Raw genomic sequence first — 20,461 nt, forward strand, 5'->3', positions numbered from 1 at the left:
GTGAAGGTCACCGAATGAGAATGAGGCGTTTCCCCGTAATCTATGTGGGAAAACACTGATAACGTGTTGTCTTGGGCACTTAGTGACTGTTAGAAGTGCTGCTGCACCTCCCAGATGATTCAATGATTAGTAGGCTATGCCTACTGGTGTCTTCTCTTGTTATCTGATCTTCTGCATTTCTCGAAAAGAATAGTGTCCTCTGACCCTGCACTGTCCTGGACAGGTTTTTATACTGTACATGTTGTCATGCTGTAGAAATAGGATATAGCAAGCAACCGCTAGGCACCCTCATTGAATACGAATTGTATGATACTAGTCAAAAAGGGCTTTCTGTAATGATCAAATGTTACCCTGTGATCATTTTAGCAGTCTTTTTAAATATTCAGTTGTCTGCAGTGACTTACTGTACTGCAATAGAACTATGTGGTTATGGTGTAAAAATAATGCCTTTCTGAACTCTGCACCTCGGTCCATATCCGAGCATCCAAACTGTGCCAATGCTGCGTCGTTGCGCTCTAGTGGAGGCCAGTGTTTTATTATAGGAAGAATAGAACTGCCGTTATGCGCAGGTCTGGTACAGTTCCAACGTTCACCAGCGGCTCCTCGAGTGGTGGTGGTATGACTGTATACGCAAATCTCCCCCACCCATAGGATTTGTAGCTATGTGGGTTTAATGCGCGTCACACAGTCCTGCAGCAGGCCCGTGTCGGTGTCACAACCAGCTGGAATGAGGCGTGCACTCACTCGTCGAAAGAAGGGCCACATTTCCTTGATTGTGAAATTTATGCTGTAGCAAGCTCCACCTCTATGGGAAGCAATTATAAACTATGGGTAATTTGATTGGTCCTAGCGCTAGTCTTTCTTCGCTGCTTACACATAATACCGGTGGATACGGAGGACGGCTCAACTAAGAAAAATGATAAGGTCATTCGAATTACTGTAGCGAGCGAGTTTATTGCTACAATGAAACTGAAAAAATTGTACTGGCGATAGGAATGAACGGATGATTTATATAGAGGCAAAGTCGAACCAAGGAGGCAGGCAAATTTGATATAAATACGCCGGAGGGGTGGCAATGCGCTGTTATCGGAGACCCCTGTGTCTGTCAATGTGCAAGTAGACGCCAGAGCGGTGGAAGGTTTTGCTAAAGCAATCAAGGTGGAATTGTACAAAACAAGTTCCACGTCCGGTGTAATACGCACATTACTGTGTTTGTGGGGGACGTGAAACAAGGTAGGCCTCATAACACTTGTAATTTCTATATCATTCAATGGTCTGGGTTTCCGGATCCATTATTAGCCTATTTAGTAGCCTAGCCTAGTGAAGTCTGAATAGCTCAGGCTTCACCCAACTGTCCTTTATCAACCTTGCCAGTGTATATATGGAAGAAAGCCTGTGTTTGAATGGACCAGGTTTGATTCTGTTGGACCATTTATTTTCCGTTTTGTAGGCCTACCCTAACGTTATACAGCGATCAGTGCCAAGAGTGCAGTTGGCGGAAAACGGGATACAGTCAGCAGCGTTGACACAATACATTTAGAGGCTACAGGATAGCCACCACTCCAGTCTAGTGTGCCGTTCGTTGCGCTCCACTTATCATCTTACCATAAATGGACAACGGGTACGTACGATCGAATGGAGATGTAACTGTTCTGATTAGGTTATATTTGGTAGGCTCGCGCACATGGCGTAGCTGCTGGTGATGGGCTCGAGCTTTTTTATTTGATGTATTTCCCATCAGCAGTGAGCACGCCTCTCTCGCCACTACCGCAGTACTGCTGCTTCTATAACGCTACGGTGCGTTAAACCATATAGTTTATAGATCAGGTTATTAAACATTCACCTTTTTCTGATGTTGGATGATGATGATTTATAGCCAAGTAAATAGTAATATTATTTAATCGCAGCAATGTTTCACCCTCTATTGAGGGCCATAGCCTTAGCTACATTATAAATGTATGTATTGCCATGTTGGCCAGACAGAGCATGTAATATCCCTCGTTTCGCATGATGATGAGCACTTTGACGCACGCGATCATAACTAATTCTGCTCCCCCTTCATAACGGAAATATATATCTCATAAACAAAAATGATGTGCTATTGTTGACACAGGTACCAACTATTGTTACCGCATGTGTCCTCTGGATCTGTGCTGGCTCTAGTCTCTGAGTCCGACAGTAAATCATCTATTTTAATGTCATCTGTGAGCCCAAGCTTGTGCTGTAAATGGACAGGATGTCCAGACAAGAACCATAATAAACAACATTTCTCTCCGGTGCTGCATACCGACATGACGCTATTGGTCCAAAGCCAATTTTATAATTCTTTGATACCAACATATACCTAATGTACCTTTGGCCTAGTTTTTACATCGACTGTGGTGCTGGCCTGGTACCTGGCCAGGAAGACTTCTTAGGTCAGAACAGTCACAAACTGGACCTTGCAGAGACAGACAAGCATAGGGCCTATCCATAATTGCATGTAGTGGTCTAAATCTGGAAGTGATAAATAAATAGGAACACCTTTTAAAGGGGAGGGGGATAAAGGGCCACTGTTCCACCCCTTGTGTATTGCGCTGTCATGGTGTATTTGTTGGGATTTAGGGATTTAGAACAGAGAAAGTGAGGCCCCTCTCCCCTGATGGAGAAAACCCTGGATGAACTGAACTGATCTACAACTAGATGTGATTCCTGCTCAGGAAAGGCTTGAAGGTAGCAGAGGTTGTTTTTGGTCACCCTCTGTAGCCCTTTCCTGTAGTCAATGACCAATAGCACCCTCTTTGGCCTCTTGGGTGGAAAGTTATTCATATTTTTCATAATTACTTTTTTAATGAAATTCCTGTCTTTCTATGTCAAACAGTTTTGTTATATTTCAGTCTTCTGTGATGTATATAAAGTGTAATATTGGGATGCAAACTCAAAACTGAATACATTTCAACTCTATACCTGACAAGGTACAGGTCTCTTTTTTTAAGCCCATAACAATGTGTGTGAGGTGGATACTTTTGTTTCAAAGTAGATTTGTTTAAGACTACCAAGAATCACTCTGTTTGGCCCTGATTTAGCCCACTGCAGTAAGAGGTTAAATGAATTACCATACCTGGTGGTGACACTCATCTAGTGCAAAAGGTCAGACTGTAGGCTGTAGACCTATTGTAAGGGTATATTTTATATATTAGCTAGTAATTCAGTAGGCACTCCTATCCAGAGAGCACTACAAGTGCTTTCAACTAAGGAAGTAGAGAAGACCACACACCACACACCACAGGTTCACAGTGAGTGCAACCTTTGTGCTAGAACAGAAGAGAGAGAGAAAAAAGTGAACGTGTTTTGTCATTTATAATGATAGTTTTTCAAGCTTTAGAACAGCTTGTTAAACGTTTGTTTCGTGGGACGGAAACAAGGAAGCAAGGTGTCCTTTGCAAAAGCCAAATTGACTAACTCTTTTTCAGAAATATGGAACCATTGATCGAGACTCGTTATTCTAAGTCTAGAAAATGGATGTAACATGATGACATTAACGGTGACTTGTCTTTATTTCTCTCAAGGATGATGCGCCTGGCTTGCTGCACCGTCCTCCTCTTCCTGCTCCGTCTCTTGGTGGGCCTGCCCTGGTTCCAGGTCCTCCCCTCCATCCTCATCTTCTACCTGGGCTCTGGAGGCTGGAAGTTCCTACTCATTTTCGCCAAAACCATCAGCAGAGATTTACAGTGAGTGGACGTATAGTGTGGGATGTTGGGTGTGTGTCAGTGTGGACCTGTCTACACCTGTCTGCAAGTCAGAAGCACGTTTACAGAAACACGTGCGTCAGTGCTCCTCGAGTTTTAATGGCGTTAAACAACCAATACATTTAGACAACAGATACCTTCACCATGGTTAGTACTAGAATAGGACTTTAATAGGACTTTAAGTTAGGACTATAGGAGTTTCATTGTCTACAAAAAGAAAAGCAGCACATTCCTGTAAGACAAGGAGGAATGTGCCACAGAGGAGACAAACGCTCACGTGTGTTACAGAATGGAATGTTGAGTTAGTCATGTATGGAGGAATGCTCAAGGACAAACGAGACTAAACGTGGCGGAGAGAGCAAAGACAAAGCAGACAGATGAGAGAGACAGGTGCTGAGGTTTCTTTGTGTTACGAGTTCACATTCAAAGCTAGCTAGTGTTGTGATCTGTTCACCATGGTGACAGGTACTTCCCCTTGCACCCAAGTAACGCTTCAATGTTCTGATCCGAAAGTCTGGATTGGTGTAGTAACGCTTCAATGTTCTGATCCGAAAGTCTGGATTGGTGTAGTAACTCTTCAATGTTCTGATCCGAAAGTCTGGATTGGTGTAGTAACTCTTCAATGTTCTGATCCGAAAGTCTGGATTGGTGTAGTAACTCTTCAATGTTCTGATCCGAAAGTCTGGATTGGTGTAGTAACTCTTCAATGTTCTGAAGTGTCTGGATTGGGGAAGGGGAATCAGTTGTTACCACAATACAAGAAAAGCCCTTACTTGGAGTGAAGTTGGTGGTGCGTCGACCTGATTATTCAGAGAAGTAAAGTAATGTCCTATCTCACTTTCAATTAAAAAATATATATTATTTCACCTTTATTTAACCAGGTAGGCCAGTTGAGAACAAGTTCTCATTTACAACTGCGACCTGGACAAGATAAATCAAAGCAGTGCGACACAAACAACACACATGGGATAAACAACCGTACAGTCAATAACACAATAGAAAAGTCTATATACAGTGTGTGCAAATGTAGTAAGATTAGGGAGGTAAGGCAATAAATAGGCCGTAGTGGCGAAATAATTACAATTTAGCAATTAAACACTGGAGTGATAGATGTGCAGAAGATGAGTGTGCAAGTAGTTGCACATTCAAGCAATAATAAATGATACGGTTTATTCCATTAGGGACAAACGTGTCGGCCACACGGGTTTCATCAGTGTCATAGATTAATCACATAATAAATAAATGACTTTATAGGTTGGTTTATTATGTGATTCATCTACGACACTGATGAAACCCGTGTGGCCGACACGTTTGTCCCTAATGGAATAAACCGTATCATGTCTTAGACCGAGTGCCGCAGAGGTCTCAGACACTGCATCTCAATGCAAGAGGTGTCACTACAGTCCCTGGTTTGAATCCAGGCTGTATCACAGCCGGCCGCGACCGGGAGGCCCATGGGGCGGCGCACAATTGGCCCAGCGTCGTCCGGGTTAGGGAGGGTTTGGCCGGCAGGGATATCCTTGTCTCATCGCGCACTAGCGACTCCTGTGGCGGGCCGGGTGCAGTGCACGCTGACACGGTCGCCAGGTGTACAGTGTTTCCTCCAACACATCGGTACAGCTGGCTTCCGGGTTGGATGTGCATTGTGTCAAGAAGCAGTGCCGTTTGGTTGAGGTGTGTTTCGGAGGACGCATGACTCTCGACCTTCGCCCCTCCCGAGTCCGTACGGGAGTTGTAGCGATGAGACAAGACAGTAACTTCTACCAATTGGATACCATGAAATTGGGGAGGAAAAAGGGGGTAAAATAAAAATAATAATAAATAAATAAAATATTTGAGCCACCACAGTACAGTTTGGATCCTCACGATAGTGTTAAAAGAGTAGTAGTGGTGACTGGCCGTTATTGTGAGACTCATGTGAGGGCCTCTGTTTCCCTTTACCCTACTGTACAGTTTAGTAATAAAAGTTAAGAGGAAGTAGTCACTGGTTGGAGAGACGCCTCGTACCCCTTGAGTGACTCACCCCAAAGGAATGGTTTCCGTTAAACCTGCCTGTTCAGAGGGACAACCCCAAACCTTGATGGACCTGTATGGCTTATGAATACAAATAATACAAAGAGTATAACTTTTATATACAGTAAAATACAAAGAGTACTACTCCCACTAAAATCATACAGAAAAAGACTTGCAGGAGGCATGTATAGCTTTCTGAAAATGTCCTCTATTATCCTAACCTGTTTTTATTGCTTATTTAGACTTTGTCCTGGAGAGCGAAACAAACCTTGGTGTTACAATATTTTACAACTCAAAGCCGCTGTTGCACTAATGAGTCTTTAAATGGACATTAATGTCTGTTTGCTCAAGAATTGCCACAGTTATAAAATGACATGCTCCAGTTTTATCAGCGTATTTGTTTCTCAATGTAAATTGGAAGCTTTTTCTGGATTTGAACTTTGATCCCAGAAACAAAACATGTATTGCTTCATCATAGATTGCTTAATGTAGTTTATTGCTTCCTCACAGTGTACTTCACACCAGCTGCTATTTCYTCAGGAAAACCATGCAAAACAACGTCAGGGTTGTGTTCATTAGGGCATGCACGTCCGGCTGGTTTACCACCATGTCTCTACGTTCAGATTAACGTCCCGTTCTCTTTAGGCTCTTAGTTCTCTCAGTTGTTGTTTCTCAGCCCTACTTTAACCTCCCTCTCCTCCACAGTGCGGCAGGCGTCCTCCTCAAGGTGAAGTCAAACGTCAATCGTCACCTGAAGGAACGAAACACCCTCCCTAAGATCTTCGCCGAGACGGTCCGTCGCCATGGGGACAAGACTGCGCTCATTTTCGAGGGCACGGGCGAGAAGTGGTCCTTCCGGCAGCTGGATGAGTACTCCAACCGCGTAGCCAACCTGCTGCTCCAGAGAGGCTTTGTGGAAGGGGATGTGGTGGCTCTCTTCATGGAGAACCGGTCCCAGTACGTGGGCCTCTGGCTGGGCATGGCCAAGATAGGAGTGGAGGCTGCTCTGATCAACTTTAACCTGCGGCTGGAGGCCCTGGTGCACTGCGTCACCATCTCAAACGCTAAGGCCGTGGTGTTCGGCAGCGAGCTGACCGAGGGTGAGACCAGGGGAGTTAGTGGAAGGATGGAGGGAGGATGGGTGATGGAGGGAGGATGGGTGATGGAGGGAGTGGCGGGATGGAGGGAGGATGGGTGATGGAGGGAGTGGCTGAGTGACAGGTGGCTGGAGGGATTGTTTGAGTGACGGATGGAGGGAGGTAGTGGATGGAGGGATGGACAGGGGGCTGTAAATCTTTATTTAAGGAAATTGTACATGCTAAAGGCCCATTCCTGGACATACTGTAGAATTAGACTAATGCTGGACTACATTCTTTTTAGTCTCGGACTAGGCTTAATCTGAGTCTGGGAAACCAGTATAAGGGTTTATTTGATTCTCTGTTTCTGTGACATTAACTTTAAGATCACTTTCCTGTCTTGTCTCGCTCTCCATCTCTCTCTCCCTATCGCCCCCTTTCTTTCTCTCTCTACRTCCCACTCCCTTTCTCTCCCTTGCTCTCTCTCTTCCCTGTCCTCCCTCCCTCTATCCTACAGCGGTGTGTGAGGTCCACAGTTCCATGGGGAAGACAGTACAGATGCTGTGTTCAGGGGACTGGGACCCCAAACGTGTCCCTGCAGGGACAGAGTGCCTGGAGCCTCTACTGGATGCCGCCCCGACCCACCTGCCCATCCGCCCAGACCGCTGCTTCACTGGTCAGTCAATCAATCTGTCCAATCATACTCAGTCAGTCAAACAGTCTGTCCAATCATACTCAGTCAGTTTATAAGGAGCCAGACCTGGACTCGGATAGTATTTTTCTTTCCAAAACGTTTTAGTGCTTGATTGAACCTGTCTAAAGTGCAGTGTTTGCAATTTCTGGAGTATTCCATTGCGCTAGGCAGGCAAGATCAATCAAGCCCCTAGTTTTACTGCTTTCTCCACTGTTTTCTGTTGTGTGTCTGTTGTATGTTTTTATTGATTTCTCCCCATATGTCTGTCTTCCAGATCGTCTGTTCTACATCTACACATCTGGGACCACCGGGATGCCCAAAGCTGCCATCGTGGTGCACAGCAGGTACGCACTCTGGACCTCCTATTTCTCTTCTCTCTCTCTGTATCTCTCTCTCTCTGTATCTCTCTCTCTCTGTATCTCTCTCTCTCTGTATCTCTCTCTATTTCTCTGTATCTCTGTATCTCTCTCTGTATCTCTCTCTCTCTGTATCTCTCTCTATTTCTCTGTATCTCTCTCTCTCCTCTGATATCTGTCTCTATTTCTGTATCTTCTCTGCAGTCTTCTGTTATCTAGTCTCTCTCTGTATTGTCTCTCTCTCGTGTGATCTCTGCTCTCCCTGCTCTGATCTCTCTCTTCTCTCTCTCTCTGTATCTCTTCTCTCTGTGTATCTCTCTCTCTCTCTCTCTCTCTCTGTCTCTGTGTCTCTGTCTGTCTGTCTCTCTCTCTCTGTCTGTGGTGTGTTCGCTCTCGCGCTCTCTGTGGAGCTCTCTGTGGAGCTCTCTGTGGAGCTCTCTCTGTGAGCTCTCTCTGTGGAGCTCTCTCTGTGGAGCTCTCTCTGTGCTCTGTCTGTGGCATCTCGCTTCTGTGGAGTCTCTGCTCTCTGTGGAGCTCTCTCGCTCTCTGTGGAGCTCTCTCGCTCTCTGTGGAGCTCGTCTGGGACTCTCTGGCTTCTCGGGGACCGCTCTGTGGAGCTCTCTCGCTCTTGTGGACTCTCTCTCTCTCTGTGGAGCTCGCTCTCTCTCTGCTCTCTGTGGAGCTCTCTCTCTGGCTCTCTGTGGAGCTCTTCTGGAGCTCTCTGTGAGTCTCGCTCTCTGGAGCTCACTCGCTCTCTCTGTCTCTTTCTGGAGCTCGCTCTCTTGGAGCTGACTGGCTCTCTTCTGGCCTCGCTCGCTCTCTTTCTGGAGCTCTCTCTGTGGAGGCTCTCTCTCGTGCTCTGTGGAGCTCGCTCTCGCTCTTGTGAATGCCGCCTCTCTCTTCTCTCCCTGGAGCGCTCTCTCTCTCCCTGGAGCGCTCTCTCTCCCTGGAGCTCCCTGGATCACTCTCTCGTCGCCTGGAGCTCTTGCTCTCGTCGTCTTCTCTCTCTCTCTGGAGCTTCCCCTCTGCCTCGGACTCTCTCTCTGGAGCTCTTCTCTTGGAGCTCTCTCTCTCTGGAGCTCTCTCTTCTTGGAGCTCTGCTCTCTCTCTGGAGCTCTCGCCGCTCCGCTCTCTCGTCTCTCGTCTCTCTGAGCTCGTCTCTCTCTGGAGCTCACTCTCTCTCTGAGCTCACTCTCTGGAGTTCGCTCTCTCTCTGGAGCTCACTTCTCTGGAGTTCGCTCACTCTCTGGGTTCTCTCTCTCTCTGGAGCTTCTCTCGCTCTCTGGAGCTCTCTCTCTCTCTGGAGCCTCTCTCTCTCTGGAGCTCTCGCTCTCTCTCTGGAGCTCGCTCTCTCTCTGGAGTCTCTCGCTCTCTGACTCTGTGAGCTCGCTCTCTCTCTGGGCTCTCTCTCTGGAGTTCGCCTCTCTCTGGAGCCTCTCTTTTCGCTCTCTGGAGCTCTTTCTCGCTCTTTGGATCTCTATCTTTCCCTCTTATCCTGTCTTCTAATTCACTCTTTCTCTCACCTGTGTTTGACAGGTACTACCGCATGGCCTTGGTATACTACGGCTTCGGTATGACGCCTGATGATGTGTTGTAGATTGCCTACCCCTCTACCACTCTGCAGGTAACAGTGTGTGTGTGTGTGTGTGTGTGTGTGTGTTGTGTGGTGTGTGTGTGTGTGTGTGTGTGTGTGTGTGTGTGTGTGTGTGTCCATTGTAAGTTGTTCTGAAACACGTGTGCATGTCTCTCTCAGGAAACATTGTCGCGTGGGGCAGTGCCTGATCCACGGCATGACGGTGGTCATCAAGAAGAAGTTCTCTGCCTCCCGGTTCTGGACGACTGTGCCAAGTACAACTGCACGGTGAGACAGAGACACGCTGCTAGCTGACTCCCAGTAGCTCAGAGACTGTATGATCTTATCTAGAGAATAGGAGACAGATAGAGAGAAGATGCATGTTTGGGTTACTGCTCTGTTCAACTGTGTTGATGTTTATTACAGCGATAGCTCAAGGATATAGGTTCCATTAGGTTAGCTTGAGGTACATTAGGTTTCCCATTAGGCAGTTTTAGCATTAGGTTTAGCATTAGTTTTAGCATTAGGGTACCATTAGGGTAGCATTAGGGTTTAGCATTAGGGTTTAGCATTAGGGTTAGCATTAGGGTTTGCATTAGGGTTTACCATTAGGGTTTACCATTAGGGTTTACATTAGGATTTAGCATTAGGGTTTAGCATTAGGGTTTACCTTAGGGTTTAGCATTAGGATTTAGCATTAGGGTTTAGCATTAGGGTTTACCATTGAGGGTTTAGCATAAGGGTTAGCATTAGGGTTACCTATTATTGGTTAGCATTAGGGTTTACATTAGGGTTTAGCATTAGGGTTTACCATTAGGATTTAGCATTAGGGTTTACCATTATGGGTTTACCATAGGGTTTAGCATTAGGGGTTTAGCATTAGGTTTAGCATTAGGGTTTACCATTAGGGTTTACCCATTAGGGTTTACCATTAGGGGTTTACCATTAGTGTTTAGCATTAGGGTTTTCCCATTAAGGGTTTACCCATTAGGGTTTACCATTAGGTTTAGCATTAGGGTTTACCACTAGGTTTCCATTAGGGTTTTACGGGAAGTCTGTTCAGGTGGTCAAAGCAGTATAATGTATAAACATGAAGTCATGTGGGTAGACAGCATTATAAGACTGTGTTGTTCTACAGATGTACCCAAAGATTTGGGGAATAATAATATAATAGTTAGATCTGTAGATTGGTGTGGGTTCCTCACTTATACGCCCTCGTCTCATTGTGCTGGTGACTGACTGACTGTTTCTCTCTGATCCGCAGATTGTCCAGTACATCGGGGAGATCTGCCGGTACCTGTTGAACCAGCCGGTAAAGGACATAGAGGGTAAACACAAGGTCCGTATGGCGCTCGGTAACGGCCTGCGCCAGTCCATCTGGGAGGAGTTCACCTCTCGCTTCAACGTGCCACAGATAGCAGAGTTCTACGGAGCCACAGAGTGCAACTGTAGCCTGGGAAACTTCGACAACATGGTGAGGCCCTAGGAGGACATTTTGGATCTCACAGCAACGAGCTGAAAGCAAATGAGGACGCTCTCATAGTTTATTTTATGGTATTGGCAGACATTTTGGCTCTGAGGGCCTGCTTTTTCTATAGTGTGTGGTCCCAGGGACTTAACATCGTCTGTGTAGTGTTGATCTTTATTATGGCTTTCACTTCACATCTCAAAGCACATAAAAACACTTATGGTATTTCATCCTCAAAGTAAAAATGAGGGTATTAGTGGTCAGTGATGGCCTCTGTCACTTTGTATTGTATTTGGACTGCATGCTGTCTGTCTCCATTCTCCCATTGTTTTGCTGTATCATAGCGATGTGTGTAGCAGTTGCTGAACAGAGTTTCAGTGGTTTTAGATGGGTTGACCATAACAGTATGGTATTGTCTCTGTTACAGACAGGAGCATGTGGCTTCAACAGCCAGATCCTCCCCTTCATCTACCCCATCAGACTGGTGAAGGTAGATGAGGAGACCATGGAGCTAATCAGAGGCCCCGATGGCGTCTGCATCCCCTGTGGGCCTGGTACGTCACTACTAGTATAGCTATAGTATTACTCTCTCAGGCCTGGTTAGTTTTAGTATAGCATACCTATAGAATACTCTCTCAGGCCTGATTTAGTTTTAGTATAGCATACCTATAGAAATACTCTCTCAGGCCTGGTTAGTTTAGTATAGCATACCTATAGAATACTCTCTCAGGCCTGGTTAGTTTTAGTATAGCATACCTATAGAATACCTCCTCATGCCTGGAGTTTAAGTATAGCATACCTATAGAATACTCTCTCAGCCTGTTAGTTTAAGTATAGCATACCTATATAATACTCTCTCAGGCCTGGTTAGTTTTTAGTATAGCATACCATAGAATACTCTCTCAGGCCTGGTTAGTTTTAGTATAGCATACCTATAGAATACTCTCTCATGCCTGGTTAGTTTTAGTATAGCATACCTATAGAATACTCTCTCATGCCTGGTTAGTTTTAGTATAGCATACCTTATAGAATACTCTCTCAGACCTGGTTAGTTTTAGTATAGCATACCTATATAATACTCTCTCAGACCTGGTTAGTTTTAGTATAGCATACCTATAGAATACTCTCTCAGACCTGGTTAGTTTTAGTATAGCATACCTATAGAATACTCTCTCAGCCTGGTTAGTTTTAGTATAGCATACCTATAGAAAACTCTCTCAGACCTGGTTAGTTTTAGTATAGCATACCTATAGAATACTCTCTTCAGACTGGTTATTTTTTAGTATCCCTACCTTAACCCTGCCAATCTGAATGCAGTGCAAGCCTGATGCTCTGCAAGCCTGATATAGCAACTTTGAACTCATCATGAGGGTCCGCAGTTTCTTGTGGGTCTGCGTACCCACATCCCTACCCACATCCGTACCCACATCCACCCCACATTCCTACCCACATTCCTACCCACATCCCTACCCACATCCGTACCCACATCCCTACCCACATCCTACCCACATCCCTACCCACATCCGTACCCTCATCCCTACCCACATCCCCTACCCACATCCGTACCCACATCCTACCCACCACCCTACCCACATCCCTACCCACATCCGTACCCACATCCCTACCCACATCCCTACCCACATCCCTACCCACATCCGTACCCACATCCGTACCCACATCCCTACCCAAATCCCTACCCCACATCCGTACCCACACATGCAGTGCAGAGCCGGGCCTAGTCTTTGGGGGCCCTAAGAAACATGTATCAAGAGACCCCAGGCTAAACTACAGGAGATCTCGAAGCAGTTGTGGGCCCCAGAGACGAGGTGTGCCGGCCCGCCCTGGCACCTGTCAACCACTACCCCACCTATGGGTTAATTAACCCATAAGGCACAAGGGGGTGTGGTATATGGCCAATATACCACGGCTAAGGGTTGTTCTTAGGCACGACGCAAAGCGGTGAGTAGCTGCTGCTGTTGCAACAGCTAATGGGGATCCTAATCAAAAAAACTGGCCTGGCTGTCCAGGGAACTGAGCAGATTGAAGATCGACATAGCAGCTCTGAGTGAAACGAGGTTAGCCGACGATGGCACCATCACTGAACCAGTAGGTGGCTATAGGTTTTTCTGGAAAGGGAAACCAAACGATGAGGACAGAATACATGGGGTAGACCAACCTTCTCAGGCGTCTGCATGACTTACCCTCTGGCAGAAATGAGCCTTGTGAAAATCAGGATTCCTCTCAACAAGACCAGGCATGCCACAATAATTAGTGCCTACGCACCTACATTACCAAGCCCTGACAATGTGAAAGAGCAGTTCTACTCCGACAACTAATGATTTCTTGAGACTTCAATGCTAGGTTTTGATTGATTTTATTTAAAAATAATAATAATACAGACATAAGGGCGCCAGACAAGATAACAAAATAAATCTTAAAAGCTTATTTCCCTTGTGGGAAAAGATGGCACTAACGGACAAAGAGTGATTTACAAAGATGGAGTGTGACACTTTAAAAAAAAACTGTTTCTAGACTGTTTCTCCATGTAACCCACATACAAATGAGCATAGTTAGGAGCCATGGGGGATCCCATAGCAGTACCCTTCGTCTGAAGAAAGAAATCATTTAGAAACATGAAGTAGTTGTGTGTGAGTACTATTTCAGCCAATGTTATAATGCATTCACTGGAAGGTAGTTCATTAGGGTCACGTTGCAGAAGAAAATGTTCCATAGCTTCAATACCGCCCTCGTGTGGAATATTGATGTATAACGACTCAACATCAAAAGTAACTAACAAAGTATTCTCAGGGAGAGGATCAAGAGATTCAATAATAGGGATAATTTAAAGACCCTTGCTCCCTTCGGTCTCAACGTAGACTTTGATCTGAAGCCATTCTTGTGATTATTGTGATTTTGCTATTGTAAATGTTTGTAGACTTATGTAGCCTAATTGTATCTATGATTGTACGCTACCCGTTTATGTTTTTTGTATGCTATTTTAATAGCCAGCACCTCGCCTAAATAGTTGTTCCACTCCGCTAGCCAGCACCTCGCCTAAATAGTTGTTCCACTCCGCTAGCCAGCACCTCGCCTAAATAGGTGTTCCACTCTGCTAGCCAGCACCTTGCCTAAATAGTTGTTCCACTCCGCTAGCCAGCACCTTGCCTAAATAGGTGTGCGTTTCTTTCGCCTTTAAAGATGGAGTGGGAACCATGGGCTCCCACTCCTGAGCAAATGCTCAGAGCATAGCCTCGCCATCACCAACAGCATCTTCAGACAAGTTCAAAATGACATGGATGCGCCCAAGATCCAAGCACAAGCGGCTGATGGATTATAACATTGCATGACATTAAGGATGTCAAGATTACAAGAGCCATGCGTGGCGCAGAGTGCTGCACGGACCGAATGGTCAGAGCGATCCTTGGCATGCACATCGTGGACCACGCACATCGTGCCAAACCACGCACATCGTGCCAAACCACGCACATCGTGGACCACGCACATCGTGCCAAACCACGCACATTGTGCCAAACCACGCACATTGTGCCAAACCACGCACATCGTGCCAAACCACGCACATCGTGCCAAACCACGCACATCGTGGACCACGCACATCGTGCCAAACCACGCACATCGTGCCAAACCACGCACATCGTGCCAAACCACCCAAGGTGGCACAAAAAATCTCGACCCTCCCCAGATGGCTGGAAGATGCACACATCTGGGCTCAGTTGCAAGGCAGCTTGGAAACTCAACTTGCAAACTGCATCATATGTGGTCTGTCGTATGGTAATTTGGTAAAAAGCCAATTTGACATTTGTTCCGTACATTGTTTTCACTGAGGAAATGTATGAGTCTGCTGTTAATGAAAATGCAGAGGATTTTTCCCAAGGCTGCTGTTGACGCATATCCCACTGTAGTTATTGGGGTCAAATTTGTCTCCGCTTTTGCAGATTGGGGTGATCAGTCCTTGGTTCCAAATATTGTGGAAAATGCCAGAGCTAAGGATGATGTTAAAGAGTTTTAGTATAGCCAATTGGAATTTGTGGTCTATATTTTATAATTTCATTTAGGATACCATCAACACCACAGGCCTTTTTGTGTTGGAGGGTTTGTATTTTGTCCTGAAGTTCATTCAATTCTAATTGGAGAATCCAGTAGTTTCTAGAAGTCTGGTCATGTATATGTTTTTGCTGTTTGTTCATTGTTTTAGAGCCAAAAAGTTAGGAGTTTGATCCATACATCTCCATTTTGGATAAATAACTGTTTGTTTAGTGTGTTTTTCCCCCCCAATGCATTCTTCATCAAACCAGTTGTCATTGTTCCTTTTCTTASGTTTTCTGCTTGACATTTTTTGATTTGTTAGAGAAGCTGAAATGTCAAATATACTGTTTAGGTTTTCTACTGCCAAGTTTACACCTTCACTATCACAGTGAAACGTTTTGTCCAGGAAGTTGTCTAGAAGCGATTCAATTAGTTGTTGCCTACTTGTTTTTTGGTAGGTTTCCACACTACTTTCCTTCCATCTATAGCATTTCTTAATATTATTCAGTACTTTTGGCTTTGATGCCTCATGGTTGATTATTGCTCTTTTCAAGTAGACTGTGATTTAGCTGTGATAGGGGCATCAGTGGGCTGACTGAATGCTCTCGGAGACTCTGGGTTGAGGTCAGTGATAAAGTACTACAGCCAAGAGATGAGCTATAGTTGTACCTACTGTAGGAGTCCCCTCGAAGCCTACCATTGACTATGTACATACCCAGCGTGTGACAGAGCTGCAGGACTCCCCAATATGCACCCCTAGTTGTGCCTAGGGAGGCACACTTAAAGCTTCCTTTAAACTTTAGGTCCAAGCATCTTCGACAGAGCAGATCAAGCTGATTCTATACCAATTTACAGAGACCAGGTCATGAAGGTTTGCTCATGAAAGTTTTTTTAGCAAGCGTCTATGACCAAGCAGCCATTACGAACACAGGCTGTAAAACAGTGATCACTAAGGTCATTACAGAAAACACCAGACTGATACCTATCAGGATTGCGAGGATAACATCAAGGAGAGTTGCCTTTTATGGTTGTTTGCAGTCATACCTTGTGGGATTGGTAATAATCTGAGAGATTTAGTGAGTCCCATTCCTTTAGGACTTGGTCAGGTGGTTTAAGCAAATCCCCAGTTTGGGTCACCTAGCAGGACAAATTCAGACTTGGTGTAAGGGGCCAGGAGAGAGCTTAGGGCAGGTAGGGTACAGGCCGGTGCTGATGGAGGACAATGAACCCCAGCAACACTCAACAAAGAGCTATTTGAAAGTTTAATGCTTAAAACCAGCTATTCAAATTGTTTGGGGACAGACAACAGAGCACTGAATGTGTTTCTTGGTAAAGATTTCCACTGCACCTGACTTGCCGAAAAAGGTCATAACCAGAAAAGTTGTGTTCAAAACACTCTTTCTTAACCCTCAGTAATGACCTACACATCAAGATTGGAGCTGTGAACCCACACTTTCAATTTATCCATTTTAGGTAATAAGCTTGTAGTGTTAACGTGCATAAAATCCAGGCTTTTTACGAGAGCAGAAATCGGTGAAACTGATATCAGAGCACAAGTCAGAATTGGGGCTAGCAACAGTAGATGGGCCAAAGTGTACATGCACATTTCCAGATATCATCAGCAGTAATACAATCAGGGCACGGTAGAGGACAGGGAGAGCTCAAAGTAAAATATATTTTTGTAATGTCTTGGCTTTAAAAGTAGCTTCAGACTAAACATTAGTCACTCAGTTCCAGGTTGGATGGTGTTTTCAGGTTTCTGTTGTGCTTCTTTTGCTGGTTGTTGGTTTGCAAGAGCATTTGCTGTATAGTCCTTGAGAATAAGAATCTTTGGTAGTCGGAATCCTTCCATGTAATTTTGTCCAAAATCATGTTGTAGGTTTGGAGTTTTGATTTGGAGTGAAAGTCATGTTGTGGAGGGTAGTATCCTGTATATGTCCTTGTGAAAAAATCCAAGTTTATCTATCTCTCTCGCTCTCTAGGTGAGCCCGGCCAGTTGGTAGGCAGGATCAATCAGAAAGACCCCCTGAGAAGGTTTGACGGCTACGTGAACGAAGGAGCCAACAGCAAGAAGACTGCTAACAGTGTCTTCAAGAAGGGAGATACTGCCTATCTCTCAGGTGAGAAGCTATTTAACTTTATAGACTGAAAGAGATCAATAAAGTCTGTCTGTCTTTCTCTCCCTCACACACACATTCTGACAGTGAGGTGTTGAGGGATCTACTACTGAGGTGAACCTTGGCCCAGTCAAAGCTGACTGTATTTCATGAGTCTCTGTCTGGAAAACAGTGGTATTTGTTACTGAGTGGACTGTCCTGGCTAAATAAAAATGTCGGTCCTCATCATGGACCAATATGGTTACATGTACTTATACAAACACACAGCTTTGTTACTGATCTGTTTGCTTTCTCTCGCCAGGCGATGTCCTAGTCATGGACCAGTACGGTTACATGTACTTTAAGGATCGTACAGGGGACACGTTCCGTTGGAAGGGAGAGAATGTGTCGACCACAGAGGTGGAGGGAACCCTGAGCCGTCTGCTGGACATGAAGGACGTGGTAGTCTACGGAGTGGAGGTGCCAGGTACAGTAACCACTCCAGACCACCACACAGCTCTTTTTACACCCTTGTCTGTATTGATTTTCAATTTATAACAATGGGGACATCGTCTTTGTTATCATGACACCAAAACCAATCAAACAGCTTCCACTCCCCACTGCCCAAACGGGTACAACAGTTCTCATACACAGAGTATCATAGTTTCCCCAAAGAAAGGATCTTAGCTAACCTGGCACTTAATTTCTGTCTGTTGACAACTCAGCTACACATCCAAGAGAGAGTAACAATTGATGTTTCTTCTGTGTGAACAAACTAAATGCGTCAAATGAAGCGCTTTGCTGTTCTACGAGTGGTGTGGGACGGCGTGGTCGAGATAAATAAAGTACCCTGTTAACTACAAAGCTTACGGGAAACTCACCCCAGATCCCCAGTTTTGGTGAAAGGAGGAGAAGTGCCTAAGAAGAACTATCCCACTGGGCACAGAAGTCAATTCAATGTCTATTCAATGTCTATTCAACGTCTATTCCATGTTGGTTCAACGTAACTTCATTGAAATGACGTGAAATCAAAGTTGATTCAACCTGTGTGACCAGTGGGATAGTGCTCTGAATGTCAATGGATTATCAAGAGTGTGCGCTTTGCTTTGCACTTTCTATTTCAAGGATGTTGTTAACCGTGTAGCCTACTGGTCGTAATGTGAAGAGCACTGAGCAGCAGTAAACCGGGTTTGGGCTGTGTGGCCCATGACGTCATCACTACAGCATGTTTTCATGGCAATTCCAACTGTCTCCTTGATTCTTACAGCAGTTGTGAACTACTTGATGAATGTAGATGCAGATGCCTGTTACCATCAATTAATTGTCAGTGATAAAAACATGTTTTCTGGTGCATCAGGCACTGAGGGGACTATACCACCTTCTTACATCCCATGTGTAACTGTTMTTTTTGTCATTTTGCTTTATCTTGGCCAGGTCGCAGTTGTAAATGAGAACTTGTTCTCAGCTGGCCTACCTGGTTAAATAAAGGTGAAATAAATTWAAAAAACTAAAGGTGGAAAAAGTCAAGGTGACTTTCTGAAATCACTATGTTTTCTGATGCGTGTGTCCGGGGCAGAGGGGACTGTGACTTTTTAACTCAGACCCCTGTAGCAGGCTGAGTGCTTTATACAATCATAAATGTTTCCTTTGCATGTCTCAGGCGCTGAGGGGAAGGCTGGGATGGCCGCCGTAGCAGATCCAGAGAGATCTACAGACCTGGAGAAGTTTGGGAAGGATCTGGAGAAAGCTCTGCCACCCTACGCACGACCTGTCTTCCTACGCTTCCTCAAAGAGGTCAACAAGACAGGTGGGTGCAGTTGGACATGTATACATTATACAGTATCTGTTACTTACGTTATACACTGAGTATACAAAACATTATGAACACCTTCCTAATATTGAGTTGCACACCCCCCTCTTTTGCTCTCAGAAGAGCCTCAATTTGTCGGGGCATGGACTCTACAAGGTGTCGAAAGCGTTCCACAGGGATGCCGGCCCATGTTGACTCCAATGCTTCCCCCAGTTGTCAAGTTGGAAACTGTTGAACATGAAAAACCCAGCAGCGTTGTAGTTCTTGACACAAACCAGTGCGCCTGGTACCTACTACCATACCCCGTTAAAAGGCACTTAAATAATTTGTCTTGCCCATTCACCCTCAGTGGCACACATACACAATCCATGTCTCATTCTTTAACCCGTCTCCTCCCCTTCATCTACACTGATTTTAAGTGGATTTAACAAGTGACATCAATAAGGGATCATAGGGGGCCTCCCAAGTGGTGCAGCAGTCACCGTGCTAGAGGCGTCACTACAGACCCGGGTTCGATCCCAGGCTGTGCCGCGACCGGGAGACCCATGAGGCGGTGCATAATTGGCCCAGCATTGTCCGGGTTAGGGGAGGGTTTGACCCAGCATTGTCCGGGTTAGGGGAGGGTTTGGCCCAGGGTCGTTCGGGTCAGGGGAGGGTTRGGCCGMCCGGGATGTCCTTGTCTCATCGCACTCTAGTGACTCCTGTGGCGGGCCGGGTGCCGCCAGTTGTACGGTGTTTCCTCCGACACATTGGTGCGGCTGGCTTCCGGGTTAAGTGAGCAGTGTGTCAAGAAGCAGTGCGGCTTGGCAGGGTCGTGTTTCGAAGGAGTTAAATTGGGGGTAAAAAAAATACAAAAAATCTATAAATAAATAATAAGGGATCATCGCTTTCAACTGGATTCACCTGGTCAGTTTGTCATGGAAAGAACAGGTGTTCCTAATGTTTTGTACACTCAGTGTATATTGTATCCTCAGGGGGAGGTCAGGGACTGTATTKAAGAAGTGATGAAGTAGGACTGTGGATCTAGGATCAGGTCCCTTCTGTCCATATAATCTTATTCATATTGATCTAAAAATACAAAACTGATCCTGTATCAGCTGTTCTACTTGAGTCTCTAATTCAACCCTCTATGACTATTTGAATATGAGCCCCYAAGTAGCCCAGTCTCAGATACATCCCTCTTTTCCCTCTCTCTCTCTCTCTCGCTCTCACCCCTCCCTCATCCCTCTCTCTCTTCTCCCCTCTTGCTCCTCCTCCAGGCACCTATAAGTTCCAGAAGACAGACATGCGACGGGACGGTTTTGACCCCAGCATGGTATCAGACAAACTGTACTTCCTGGACCCCACCAGGGGGCGCTATGTGGAGCTGCATCAGGAGCTCTACAGCAGCATCATCTCAGGGAAGCAGAAACTGTAACTGTGAGATCTGATCACTCTTGCCCCCCCCCCCAAAACAAATATCACCCCATCCACCCCCACACACACACACCCTATTCCTGAAGTCACTCTCCCTCCCCCAGAAAAACTCCTAACTCTTACAACCCACCTCTCTGCTCTCTCTAAGCCCACACCCCTCGTTACCTCAGTGAGGGGCATCTGGCTC

General features: G+C 45.5%; 1 protein-coding gene across 1 annotated transcript; it reads left to right on the forward strand.

Annotated features, from left to right (window-relative positions):
• Nucleotides 1-712: 712 nt before the first annotated feature.
• On the forward strand, nt 713-20,306 carry LOC111982072 (long-chain fatty acid transport protein 4-like). Its single transcript, XM_024013611.2, is given in 15 exon segments — nt 713-1,233; nt 3,549-3,710; nt 6,447-6,841; nt 7,335-7,493; nt 7,786-7,855; nt 9,404-9,459; nt 9,462-9,501; nt 9,621-9,700; nt 9,703-9,728; nt 10,705-10,914; nt 11,336-11,462; nt 16,935-17,072; nt 17,371-17,535; nt 18,709-18,855; nt 20,118-20,306. Coding segments are annotated over 14 exon segments (1,932 nt in total). The 5' UTR covers nt 713-1,233; nt 3,549; the 3' UTR covers nt 20,276-20,306.
• The last annotated feature ends 155 nt before the right edge of the window (nt 20,307-20,461 follow it).

Source organism: Salvelinus sp. IW2-2015, linkage group LG20 (genome assembly GCF_002910315.2).
Source record: "Salvelinus sp. IW2-2015 linkage group LG20, ASM291031v2, whole genome shotgun sequence".
NCBI lineage: Eukaryota > Metazoa > Chordata > Actinopteri > Salmoniformes > Salmonidae > Salvelinus > Salvelinus sp. IW2-2015.